General features: G+C 41.5%; 1 protein-coding gene across 5 annotated transcripts in view; it reads right to left on the reverse strand.

Annotated features, from left to right (window-relative positions):
• Positions 1-8600: 8600 nt before the first annotated feature.
• SLC29A3 (solute carrier family 29 member 3) overlaps positions 8601-14367 on the reverse strand; it is a 70856-nt gene continuing 65089 nt past the window's right edge. For all 5 annotated transcript variants that reach the window (XM_072628276.1, XM_072628274.1, XM_072628275.1 and 2 more), the window contains one exon: positions 8601-10831. In XM_072628276.1, the coding sequence (XP_072484377.1) occupies positions 10165-10831 (667 nt within the window). In that variant the 3' untranslated portion in view covers positions 8601-10164. The remainder of the gene's footprint in view (positions 10832-14367) is intronic.

Here is a 14367-nt window from a genome sequence, read left to right on the forward strand (position 1 = left end):
AAGATTAGCCTGGGAAGGGGGAGTTTTCACTTGAGACATTCTAAGTGTCTGCCACGTAAAGCTGGTGCCGTGAAGCTTCCCCTTCTCCACCACATGCCCTGTAAATCTCCCCCTCAGCTTGGATGAGTTTTATGTCTTGGCTGCCTATAAAGCACCACTGCCTCTGTTACCAATTACCAATGATCCCACACTAAACACTGCAGAAACATTTAGTCCAGTCTCACTAACTGCTGTCATTCCCCTTAGACAGATCCATTCAGCTTCTCCAATCCGGCTTTGTCTGGGCATTGTCCCCAGACCCAACAGCTCGGTGGCGTTAGGGAAGAAGCCCTCCACGTAGAAGTCCTTGAATGCCATTCGACAAACATTTTTCAGTACCTAGTATGTGCCAGGCACCATAGATGTGACAAAATACAGGACAGCAACTTAGGTGTCATATAAAAAAAAATACAGTACAGTAACTGCCCTCAAGGAGTTTAAAAGCTAGGGACTGGCAGGAAACCGTAATGGGAGGATCACTGCAGTCTGTCAGGAGGGACGTGTGTTTGAATCCCCCTCCTTTGTTTATGATCTATGTGACCATGAGTTGATTGTCAGACCCTCAGTTTTCTCATCTGTCAAGTGGGGATGGTTGTGGAGATCAAATGACATGTTTGTAAAACTGCTTTGCAAACCTTAGTGTATAATATAAAAGTCTGCTGTTATTACTGAGCAGGTGAGTGGCACACTGGATAAAGTGCTGGGCTTGGAATCAGGAAAACTCATCTTCATGAGTTCAAATCTGGTTTCAGACACTAGCTGTGTGACCCTCGACAAGTCACTTAACTCTGCTTGACTCAGTTTCCTCATCTGTAAAATGAGCTGCAGAAGGAAATAGCAAACCACTCCAATGTCTTTACCAAGAAAACCCCAAATGAGGTCTGGAGAGTTGGATGTGACTGAAAAATGACTTTACAAATATGACCCTGGGCAAGTCATTTTGTCTCTTAGTGACTTGAGCAGCTCTACAGGTGAAAGAACAGGCAACGATCTTCATTGGTAGAATTTTCCTTACTAGAAGCTCCCTATATTGATGCGATCATAGGTCTGCTTTTTCAAAAAGCACCTGTGCACAAATGAGTAGATTATGAGGTAGAACATGATGGGGACAAAGATGAGGCCAAGACCAAACACTATAGGAAATTGAGGAAATGATCACTTTCAGGTGTAGAGGAAGGTGATCAGGAAGGCCTGGTGGAAGAGGTGGCAGCTGAACTAAACCTTGGGGGAAGAGAAGGCTTCACACAGAGAGATGTGGAAGGAACGTATGTTCTGGCAGATGACCAAACCACCTGCACAGATGTACAGATGCAGGAGAGAGCAAGACAAAATTGTGGAGGAACAAAAAGCCTAATTTTGCTGAAATGAACATGTGACCAGTGAGTACAGTCAAATAAAACTGGAAAGAAAAGTGAGAATCAGATTGGGGGGTAGGAGAAAGGTTTCTAAAGTACAAGGAAAAGAGATATGTATTTTATTCCTTCTGAGCCAAACAGGAATTAATGAAGGTTTATAAGCATGGGACATGATCAGATCTGTGCCTTAGAAAGATTGTTTTGCTAAGAGGGCCAAGAATGGACAAGAGAAGGCACAACCTCTGCCCTGAGTTCCCAGGATAGTCACTTGACCAGACAAGCTGTCAATGAATATAATTCTGTGTTGAATGTACCAAAACCTTCATTTGAGGTTAGGTTAGCTCCTGTGAGCTAAAAGAACCTTCAAACTGTTAAAAGGATGAAGGAGAATCACATTTCTAGAATGCATGGTTAGGAAAAAAAAGGCATATATATATTTTTTTTTTAAGAAAGTATGGAAAAGGGGAAGGTTTTGCTAACGTTTTGTGGGAGTTTTAGTGGTGGAAAGGTCTGTTTTTCAGATAGGGGAGGAATTAGGCAGAGAGCAAAGACATTATTAGCTTGAGAGTCCAGAGATCTGGATCCTAGTCCCAACTCTGCCCCTCACTTGTTGTATGGCCTTGGGCAAATCTCTTCACCAATACAGGCCTCACTTTCATCAATGATGAAGTATGAGGGTTGGGCAAGAGGATATGAAGGACCCTCCCAGGGCCAAGATTCAGTGGTTCTGAGACACGGAGCAGTTTGGGGCTTATCTTGAGTCACAAACTCATAGAGCCAAATCCAATCCTTTATCATTGGACCATATAATCTTTTTTTTATATCTACAATAGGAGAAAACTTGTTAATGCTCATCCATGTGAAAAATGTTACTTAGAGCAATGGGCAAAATGTCTTTTGGCAGCAGCATAACCCATTCACCTTGGAGATCAATAACCCGATCCCAGAGAGGAATATGGTAAATCTGACTCACCCATGGTCTACCATTTAAGTCAAAAGGCCTGTCAATCACTGGGATTTCTTTTCTATTCTAAAGTCTTAGGGTGGGGAATCCATGTTAATAACAGTAGGAGTGACTCCTAGAGGAAAGTTCATTGAAAGCATGGCAGTGGAACAAGGCACCCTCTTGTCTTCTGCCTCAATTCCTTTACATAGATTTCAGTTTGTCTGAGACAAACGTTGTCCTCAAAACTGATAGGGAAGGGGTGTGTGTGGGGGATGGTGTTTGGGAGACAACAAATATAAGGAGTTAAATTATAAGTGAGGCAGAAAGGCCCAGTGGTCCTTAGGGTAGAGGGGCAAAGTAGAAGGTGACCCATGTCCCTTAGTGTCATTTCCATCAATAAACCCATCTTTGTTGAACCGTTTGATTGCACCAAAGAATTCAATGTTGAGAACTTTCTTTTTTGGATCTTCTATAACTCTAGATGCTGAAGAGGTGGGGGCTAAACCACTTGAAGTTTCCTGGTTTCATCTTCACAAAGATTGCTATTGGCCAATGACTTTTAAGGATGGATTGAAGCAAGGCCAGTGGGTTTTTGGGGGGGGGGGGGCAGGCACTGCTATTCCCAGGACTCTTGGGTTTACCTGCTCATCAGTAGCAATTGGTCAGTGATAGGTATTGTTGGTAGCAAGGATAGTGATCCTCTTTCAGAAGGGTTGATCCCCATGACAATTATTGTGGGGAGGGAGATAGAAACAAAGCTAGAGTTCTGTAGGGGCACTCCTATTCCTAAGGCTCTATGCTCTACGGTAAGTAGAGAGAACTTATGGTGAGGAACAACACCTACCAATGCATATGGCACCTTCCTTTCAAACCCATAATCTTAGAGAGTAGCATAGAGCACTGAGAAGTTAAGACTTGCTCAGGATCGCACAGCTAGGAAATATCAAAGGCAGGACTTGATGCTGAAGTCAGCTCTCTGGCCCCTATACTCCATAGCCTTTCAATATTTATACTTCAATAAATCCATGAATTCATGAATGAGAACACACTTTGAGTGCAGACTATAGCTTGTCCACACTCTTCCTTCCTTTATGATTCTTGTACATGTCTTGTCATCAAACCTCCACGGGATCTTCCCAATGTACTAGAAGCCTTCCTTGGATTTTCTTACATTTCCTGGGCCCCTTCCTTTTACTATATAGTCAACCCATTTCCTTTTCTGATTATCACTTTCTTGGATGACATTTCTTATCACCTTTTGGATAATATCCCACAGTCTGTTTGTGTCTACCATACATCTGCCCTTTGCCACAATTTAGATCAGCCCAGCCTACCTTTCTATCCTCAATGGTGGAGCTGGACTTGAGACTGTATACTGTCTCAGTCAATTATTGACTACATAATCTTGGGCAAATAAGTTTAGCCTCAGTTAACCTCAGTATGCCTCAGTTTCCTTATCTGTAAAATGGGGATAATAATAATAGCACTTACTTTTTAGGGTTGTTTTGAGGAACAAATGAGATGATGCATACGAAGGGCTTTGTAAACCACTAAACTTCATTTTATCCCCTGGTGGTCTACTCATAACTTGGATTTTTCAGAGACTGTGTTATCTGAGGATTTGTATCCCTAAGAAAACATGTGTTAAAAAGATAACGTTTGTGCTTGAAAGCAGCTTGAGATAATTAGAAGCTCCAAGGGGTTTTCAAAGTGCTTCCTCCTTTTTACTAAATTCTAGGCCCAAATACATTTTCCATCTGCAATGCATGCCCCAGGTAAATCCACTGATAATGAAATTCACGATGATGCAATCCACTCAATGGCCTGGCCTGCCAACTACATGCCAGAGTCTGGACAAAAATCAGTTTTCATCCATTCAGTTTCTCCTGTATGGATTGTTAGGTTAATCTCTTTTGAATAATCAATAAGTATTTTTTTAAGCATGCACTATGTGACAGCACTGTGCTATGTACTGAGGATACCAAGACCAAAAAGAAAAAATAAAGAAATCTGTCCTTGTTCTCAAGGAGCTTGTATTATATTGACTAATCAGAGACCTCATTGAGGAGACCCAGAAATGTCATATTCAATCAGACTGTAGTAATCATACTGAAATAATTGGTAACAGAAAGATCACTGGTTCCCAGAAACAGGTCTTTCTATGAACCAATTATTCCAATTTCCTCCCCGACTGAGCCTTTTACCAGAGCTGCCAAACGGTTTATTTCCTCCACTCTCTCTCTGTGGGAGGGGACAATGCACACTGAAATATCCCCAAAATGGGCAGCTGTAAGAGCAGGATAAGCAAATGGCCTGAATCGACCACAAAATGGGTAATCAGATGGCCCCTAATCATCCAGTACGCCTGTGTTTTTCTCCCCCAATAAAGCAATTGATTGGAAATATGAAGACTGATTCAAACAACCTTTTCTGTCCCTGAGCCAACAGGCTTACCCTGGGGATATTCTTTCTTCCTAGTAGGATCATAAATTTCCATAATCATGAAGTTTTCTTTAAAATAAAGTACCATTTCTTAAGTGCAGATCTGACCATGTGATTCCCTTGTCAATCAATACCAATGGTTCCCTATTGCTGTTAAGAGAAAAATATAAACTCCTTTGTTTAGCTTTTAGAGTCTGACACAGCCCACCTTTCTAGCTTCTATAAATATCACTCACCATTCAAACACCCAGCCTAACTGGCCTTCTCTCTATTCCTCATCCACTATCATGTCCATGCTTTTACAATGACTTTCCCCCATGCCTTAAATGGACTCCTTCCCTACCTCAACTTCCCCAAGTCCCTTTCTTCAAGATACAGCTCAAACATCCTAAGGACAATCGTTGAAAGACTTAAGAACTCTCCTTAATGGAATGACCAACCACAATTCCAAAGGATCAATGACGAAGCATGCTGCCCTTCTCTGGACAGAGAGGTGATGAACTGATGGTATAGAATAAGACTATTTATTTTTGGACAAGGCCAAGGCAGAAATTTGTTTTGCTTCATTATTCATTTTTATTACTAGGATCTGTTTTTCTTTTTCAATAGGGGAGGAGGGGAGTGAGTAGGAGAAAAAAGATTATTTTTTCATTGAAAATAGATATAATTAAATTTTAAATGGAAAAACATTTAGGTCAGACACCATCCTCTGCATAGAGCCTTTGTTGATGCCCTCTGTCTAGTAGACCCCCTACCAGAGGGTCTTGTATTTAACTCCTTTGCTTATTTCACATATACACGTGTGTGTATGTGTATATGTGTACACACATATGTATATATGAATATAACGCATGTATTACTTATTAACTTTATATTTATTCTGTACATATATTTGTCTCCTCCACTAGACCAAAGTTCATCATAAGTAGGGATTGTTTCTGTCTTGGTGTTGGTATACTAGGAGCCTAGCAGTACCATGGTAAGCACTTATTGTGTATCATTGACTGATACATTCCCTCAACTTCCTTTGCAAGGTCTCACTGCCTCCCAAACCACAAAGCAACCTCTTCTTCCACTTGGGTTCTCAAATATATTGCCCACTCCTTATTTCAGATCTCCATGCACTCCCTTCATAAATTTTCTATTACTAAATACTAGTGTTCAAGGTGAGTGATCCTAGGACAACCATCTTGAAAAGCATTGAAAATTACCTCTAGATAATCAACAATAAGAGGTCTGTTAAGATATGCAAGGGGGTCAAAGGTTCTTGAAGGTTTGGGCAGATTCTAACAGTCTGGGAAGGCTTTGAATGTGGATGGATGTTATCAGAGAACACATAGAAGACTGCCTACCATTTTTTCTTTAGCTAAGGCACCTATCTCCCCAAGCTTCAGTTTCCTTATCAATAAAAGGAGGCACTTGGACCAAATGGCCTTTGTGGTCCATTCCAGCTGTATGATCTACTAAGGTATGAAAGAATCATAATAACAAACCAAGAAGCGAGTTGATGGTCATTGGGAAATAATCAACATTATGAAAATCAGGGGACAGCTAGGTGGCAAAGTAGAACACCAGCCCTGGAGTCAGGAAGACTCATCTTTCTGAGTTCAAATCTGGCATCACACATTTCCTAGCTGTGTGACCATGGGCAAGTCATTTAATCCCTATTTGCCTTAGTTTCCTCATCTATAAAATGAGCTGGGGAAGGAAATGGTAAACTACTCCAGTATCTCTACCAAGAAAACCCCACGTTGGGTCACAGTTCGACATGACTTAAAAATGACTGAACAAGAATATAAAAATTAGATATAAATAATATATAATAAATAATATAAAAAGAGAGTGAAAAAACCCTTCCACTTACAAGAGGGTAGTTTTAGACTCCCAAAGGGTCATGAACAATGTGTGTGTGTGTGTGTATGTGTGTGTGCATGTGTAAATGTGTATGAATGTGTCTGAGTGTGTATTTTTGTGTGAGCACATGTACGTGTGAATATATGCATGGGTATGAATGTGTGTATTGTGTGTTTTGTGGGTGTGAAAGTATGTATGAGAGAGTTGTGTGCATGTGAGAGTGTGTCTGTGTGTGTTTGGGGTCAAGGTGGAGTGGGAGGGGGAGAAGCAGTTCTTTTTAAAATAGAAAAGGTTTAAAGTCTCAAAAAATCCATCAAGAGGATCCTCTTCAATTCTCTGGCTAAAAAGCATGAGAGTTTACTAGACTGAAACTTTTGAAAATAGAAGCTTCGGCTAGTGGGTGGATTACTGACTGTTTCCCATTTTAATCAGCTGTCTTGCAGTAGCAACTGAGGAGGGGAGGGAGAGAGCCCTGCAGCTACAGTGTAGTCCACAGGTCACTGTCACTGGGCCATGAAGAGTAACCTTCTGGGCTGGTCCCATTTCTCCTCCTGTTTACACCGCTCCTTTATAAGTCACCCAGGTACCCCAATACCAGATGAAAGAGCACAGCAGGGACCTGGAGAACATCCAAATGCTTGGAGCATCAGTGGTTCTCGTTTCCAGATCAGATTATTCAGGAACATGGTGCTCATGAATAAATTGTCTCTGTCTCTCCCCTCCTCCATTTATTTCCCTCTCCTCCTTTTTTCTTCTTATTCTCTCTCTCTCCCTCCATTTTACTCCCTCTTTCCTCCTCCTTTTTCTCTCTATCTTCCACTTCTTCCTTCCCTTTCCCCCCACAAAATAAATGGGATGACTAGCACTACTTGAGGTGGGATACCAGTGACATACCATCTAGTTTTTATTAAATACACAAGTATTAGTTGGTCCCTGAAACAAATGCACAGACACTGTAATAATTATAAATAGTAACAGTAAAAGAGCCCCACATGTAAAGTCCCCAAGGTCCACTCTGGTCAACTCTTGGCTATCTGTAAATCCATATGAGACACTCAGTGAGATGAGACATATTATCACCTAAGCTCCCAGAATGATAGTAATGCAGAAGGAAGGTCCTTTTCAGTTGGACATGAATGTAGGGCCAGTGGTTGCTGGAGGCAAAACTCAGAGAATCTCAGAGTTGAAAGTGGTCTCAGGGGTCCACTTATCACAAGTGGTCTTTGCTTGAAGACCACCATTAAGCAGGAACTAAGCCCCCTTCCTAGATGGTCCATTCTATTTGGGGGATGGCTCTGTAATTGTTAGGAAACTCTTCCTTGAATCAAACTTAATTTGGACTCTTAGAAACCCTACCAGATGCTCCTAGATCTGTCCTCCAATGGCAAGCACTAACAAGTCTAACCCTTCTTCCATGTGACAATCTTTCAAATTTTTGGACAGAGCTACTGTCTCCCTCTTTGGTCTTGCCTTCTTCAGGGTGAACACCCCTCACTCTTTCAATTAATGCTCACATGACATGATCTCAATGCAGTCATGTACAATTTGTTAGTGGCTTAGTGTTTGAAAAATCACTTTCCTCACAACAATCTCATGAGGTAGGCATTGTATTTTCCCCTTACTATGTTTGAGGGAACTGGAGCTCATAGGGGTTGGGTGACTTTCCCATGGTCACCCAAGGACCCTTTCCTTTCTTTCAGTGTTATCTCCTTTGTGCCAACTCCTGAGAATTTGCTCCCAAGCCCCCAGTCCTCTAGTGCTCCTGATTCCAAATACGCTTTGTGTTAAGTTTTTTAGTTCAACAGTAACATCTCTGACAATTTCATAAGACAGCAGGCAGCATTTTATGGAATGGAGCTCCCCAAGCTAACCTGGCTATGAATCACTTCTGGGCTATAAGAGCATCATCATTGTTGATCCAAAGGTCTAGTATGGAGGGGGTCAGGGAAATTTTGAAGCAAACATAGAAAATTAAGCTTTTATTCATGCTGAAAAAATGTTGCATGTAATACATAATTTTTGATTCGTACATAGAGGGGAACCCCATGACACAGCCCAAGGGGTTCTTAAACTGAGGTACATGGACTTTGATGACTATATTTTGATATAACTGGTTCCCTTTGTCATCCTATGCATTTTATTTTACGTACTCACAAACCTTATTTTGAAAAAGGGTCCCCTGGCTTTAGATGGCTGCCAAAGGGGTCCAGGACACAAAAAAGGTTAAGAATCTCTGGTGTAGTGGTAAAGAGCACCACATTTGAAGTCAGCAGCATGACAGAGTGGATGAAGCACTGAATGTGAGGATCAGGAAGACCTAGGTTTGAATCCTGTCTGGCACTTACCAGCCATGTGCTCATGGGAACTCAGGTTCCTCATCTGTGGAATGGGGATAACACCCACCTCACAGGACTGTCTTGAGGTGGATATGAGACAATATAAAGTGCTTATGAAGCTTAAGGCATTATGCAAATGTCTTTTATTAATACTTGTGTAATCTCTGGTATCTCTCTGACTCAGGACTCTGAAAGGATTGGAGCAGACAATGTCTAAGGTGCCTCCCAGGTCTTGGTTTGGGATAATGTATCTTACAAGTGGCATCCTCCTAAATGAATGTAAAGGTCTCTTTTGGAATTCAAGAGTTATCTGAGAATTGCTCTTCTAGCCAAGAGTCCTTCAGAGCTAAACAGAACTGTAGTGAGAGCCCACAGCTTTCCAGCAAGCAGCCAAAAATTCTATAACTCTACATCCTAGGGAAAGACAAGGCTTTAAGGCTCCACCAAGGAACTCAAGCTTAGTATAAAGAGGTTTTGGGGGGTTTTGGCACAAACTACAAATGTTAAGAGGTTGAATGACTAGATAAGAAGAGCAAGAAATCAGTTCCCAATGATTTAAAAAAATAGGATTATTAGACCCATAGCAAATAAGGAATATACTTAAAGATAGAATGTCTCATTTTGACCTGGGTCTGCGATTTCACCAGTTTAGGGAAATCACAGAGTGGAAATGCCCTCCAATGATGCAGCTTGACAATGCATCAGCAACTGTGAGTCTTACGGTGTTGCCTAGGCCACGGGGAGAGGGAGAGATCTGACCGCAGCAGCACAGTTAGTGTGTATCAACAGTGGGTCTTCCTGACTCCAGTGCTGGCCTTCCATTTCTTCCCCAGACCCCTCTTCTCGGTGTCCCTTTCAGTCAAGGTCAAACGTCTAACATATAATGCTTCTTTCAGAGAACCATGTATTCTTTACATGTCTGGACATTTGGCCTTCCAATTGCTTGAGTGCTGCCAGGTCTTCTGCTTTCTTTAGTTCACTCCCAAATAGCAGGCAACAAAAATTAATTCATGGTCCATGACTGACTAATGTACCTTTCTCTCCTTCAAAAGGCTCCTTATAGAAGACCCAGAGTGCCTTCTCCAGGGCACTCTGGGTAGCATACCTGTTACTTCCCATGATATTTTGCTTTGCTCTTGAGATATCTTCAAGGGCCAAGGTGGCACAAGAACTGTCATGTTTTTCTGTCTTCCTAAATGAGATGGACCACTAAAGCAGAGCAGGCTGACCCCAAGGCTAAACCCAGACACAAATAAAATGACATCAGTACCCCAGTAGCCTCAGCCAGCTCCTTGGGCATGATCCTGGGGCCATACATCAGTGCCAAGGTGCTGAGGTAGCCATTGCTGAATCCCAAGAGTGAGATGAAGATGGATGGATATATATCAGAATTAAAGAATACCTTGTCCAGATGGTGCCGGGGCTGATAGTTACAGAAGATGAAAAGGGGAATAAAAATTGTCCTTAGGACAACTAGTGCAGGGAGAAGTTTGCTTTTGGGTCCTGGGACCTGAATCCAGGCAGGGATCTGTCGACCGCACAAGTCAGCGACATTGTACAGGAGGAAGCTGGTGAGAGGGACAAAGAACTTGTTGGTCCACGGAGATCCAGAACTCTTGTTGACTGACTCGATATTGGAGGAAAGGGCAGGGAAGATGATGATGGAGATGAAGAAGACGTAGATAACACAGAAGCCCAGCACAGCTGTCTTCTTCAAGATGAAAGGGAGAGGGGGAGTGCTTGGCTCCACTCTCCTGCTGGTCTGTGGTAGAGGCTTAAGGAGGCTTGAAGGCTGCTCTTCTTCACTAAAGGAACCACTTGAAAATGCATGGCTTGGGTGAGCTGGTTTCATGTAATACCTGAAGGGAAATAATAATAATTGACTTTAGAAAACATTGGTCAAATCCAATGATAAAGACCTTCAAGGTAGGCTTAAAGTATGGAGTGGGGAGGGAGAATTCTCAGGTTACTCTGCTGTGCTAGAATTCTGTGGTAATTAAATATTGTTTACAATATGTAGGATATTAATCACTTGAAAATATAGATATGTAATTTTGGATATACAATATTTATAATATTATATTATAGAATATAGATATATAAAATTTTAGATCTGCTTAAAAGCTGAAAAAACAGCTATTGTTTATATTTTTTATTTATAAATATATTTGTATTTAATACAGCAAAGCACTTTACATGTGTTATGTCATCTCAGCCTCCCAATGCTGTAAGCCAGTTCATACATGTATTATTATCCCCATTTGACACATGAGGAAATAGAAGCTCAAAGATATTGACTTATCCATGTTCACAAAGTCAGTAAATGCTGGAGACAAGATTTGAACTCAGGTGTTCCCATCCCAAAGTCTAGAACTCTGGTCACTACAAAAGAGAAAAACCATCAGAGAACAAGAGAGGACTCCTTAGGCTGTGTAGGGCAGGAGAGCTGGGATGACAAATGAATATACTGGAAAAGTAACTAGAGCCTTGCATTGGCACCGCCTTAGAATTCCCACTCTGCAAAGCCACAACAATCCTCTCTCCTAGAAACCCAGGCTCAGGGATACTATTGGATTAGGAGGTCATGGACAGCATATGGCACTGGCTGGTGATTCTGAAAATCTTTGCATTCAGACTCTTCAACATTTTACCGATAAGCTACCTGAATTGCTGAAAACTACAGACTACAATCTTTAAAATAATAATCAATAGTTATGTCAGCTTATTTAAACATCCCCAATTAGCATAAGGGATAGTGAAAAAGTGTCCTGGACAAAGGTCAGCCGGAAGCAGTTATCTCAGTCCTTAAGAAGCCTCGTGGCCTGCCCTTAAATCAGTCAATCACAATTCATTTCAGCAAACATTCATCAACTACCTATGTTGTACAAGGCCCTAAGGGTATAAAGACAAAAACGAAAACAGTGCCTGCCTGTCCTGAAGGAACTTACATTCTCCTGGGAGAAAAACAACACATATGCAGATAACTATATACAAAGCAGGAGCAAAGCTATTCCAAGACAGTCCAGAAGGGGCAGAAGAAAAAGAAGATGAAGATGAAACTCCTGAATAAGTCATTTAACCCCTGTGGGCCTCAGGTTTCTGGAAAACCAGCAGGACACTATCTGAGCTGCACTTTCCTTGCAGGGAAGTGATAAGGATGTGTGAGATAACGTATTTGAAATCGGGTCAGGTTGGGGAGAAATACCCCTGCATTAAAATTATGCACAACTGAACGTGTGCTTCTTTCAGTCTTGAATTCTGAGAAAGCAACCATCTTACTTCCTTCTGCCCCCGTTACCTCCCTCTTCTCTAAACAGCTTGAAAATTACTCTGCATCAAGATTCTCTGGCTAAAGAAGGCCTGCCTTGCAAGCCCTACCAGGCTGCCATCTTCCCCCACTTATCCCCAGGTTTCAGTCCTGAATTTTTCACTCTTCTTTTCTTAAATAGAAAATTTCTTAATTAGAATATTTAAAATTTTTTTAGATAATAACTACGTATTATTATATAATATTTTCTGTAATATATTACATATATTATAGAATATATTATATAAATAATGTAGATCATTTCCTTTGACTTCTCAGTTTGGCTGCACACCACTTTATTTGAGAAGCATGCTGGCTTAGTGGATAGAGGGTTGCCAGCCTTTGAGCCAAGAGGACCCGAATTGGAATCCTGCCTCTAACACATGTGGGCTGTGTGCTCATGGGCAACTCTTTAAGACTATAGAGGAGTTGTCAGTCTGTGCCAGTGAAGGGAATTTTCGTACTGGGAGTCAACACAGGTCTGAACTTGGCTGGGTTAGATAGAGCAGGTTCTGTTTTCTTCCTCTGTTCTGTTTCTTCTCTTTTGGTTATGATTGTGTAGGATCCCAAATTTAGAGCCAGAAGTGTCCATGTAGCCAAATCGACAAGTATTTACTAAGCATCTACCATGTACCAGTTACTATACTAAAACAGTCCGCACTCCTAGGAGCTCACAGCCTGATTAGGGAGATGACTGCTCTGTTTGCCCCTAATACTACCGATCATTCAGTCCAAACCCCTCACTTTTCAGAAAATAATTTCTAGCCCAAGGTCACAGAGGCAGTAAATAGAAGACCTGGGATTCAAACCAGACCCTGGGACTCCAAGTTCAGCTCTCTTTCCTTTGTATCAGTTTGCCTTCATCCCCTTCAGCAGTCTGCATTTTAACAGGAACATCTTTCCAAAATCCCTCTATCCTTCACAGGTTAGGTAGATGAGCCCTGACAAACTCATTGACATGTAATTGTTATACTTTTTCCTCTTAATTAAAATGCATTTTCTTCATTTGGTTCAGACTGAGTGGACTCAGGAAAAACCACCTGGGTCTCTCTGCATAGTTTCCCATAGTTTCAGGATTGTCTCATTCAAACTCAGAAGTTTTGACCACTCAATCAATAAAGGCTATCCCAACCTGACATTCATGTGTCTGTCCCTCAATGTACGGTTAGTTCAAAACTAGGTATGAGTTGTTCTGGAGTGTTTTCCAGAGGAGGTGGTATGTGATTCTAGGAATCTTCTGGACTTTTCTTGGCCCCACCAATTCCTCTCATTTCCTCTTCTGCCAGCATTATTCAGAATCACTTGGCAATGGAAATACAGAATTTTACCTTGATGTCCCTCAGAGGGGTTTGCCACCTGAAATGAGTGGTTCGTGTTTTTCAAACAACTCTAAACACTTCAGGACTCATTTTCACTTGGTCTTTGCCCTTCTTCCTTCCAGAAGCCTTAATCAACTGATGTTAGCTAAGGCTATGAATCCCTGTTAATTGATGAAGCAACTCAGACATCCAACTAGAATCAGTATTGTGACCAAAAATAAAAAAAAAAAAGGGTGAGAGAGCATCTTCTTTCCTCTCTTGGTTACAGAATCCTACAATGGGCCCCCTTTAGGCATTGGTGATGATTTCTGGAAGATCAGAATAGAACAGCAATACTGGTTCTTCAAGAAAAAGGACCCTTACATCCTTTCTTCCATTAGAACTCACAATAAGTAGACTGATTCATTTGTTCACTCATTCTGAGGGGTGGAATGGCAAAGAGGCTAGGATTGGTTTTAGCATCAGGAAGTCCAAGGTTCAACTCCTGCCCCAGATACATATGTCCTCAATCCTTAGTCTCTCTTGTCTTGACGATCTGAAGTACAGAGTTCCTTTCATTAACCAAATCACAGATAAAGCACACATGTAGAAGGAAAAATCATTAATTTAACAAATGTGTATTGATCACCTAGCAACTGCCATACCCTAGAGTCAGCAGGCTCTCTAGAACACAATGCCACTAATTCAGCTAAATTATGCTCATGGAGGTCACTTGGCAGATCAAAGTTGGCACAGGGCACCACAAGACGTGGGTTCTCTAGTCCCCATT

The sequence above is a fragment of the Notamacropus eugenii genome, chromosome 1 (genome assembly GCF_028372415.1).
Source record: "Notamacropus eugenii isolate mMacEug1 chromosome 1, mMacEug1.pri_v2, whole genome shotgun sequence".
NCBI lineage: Eukaryota > Metazoa > Chordata > Mammalia > Diprotodontia > Macropodidae > Notamacropus > Notamacropus eugenii.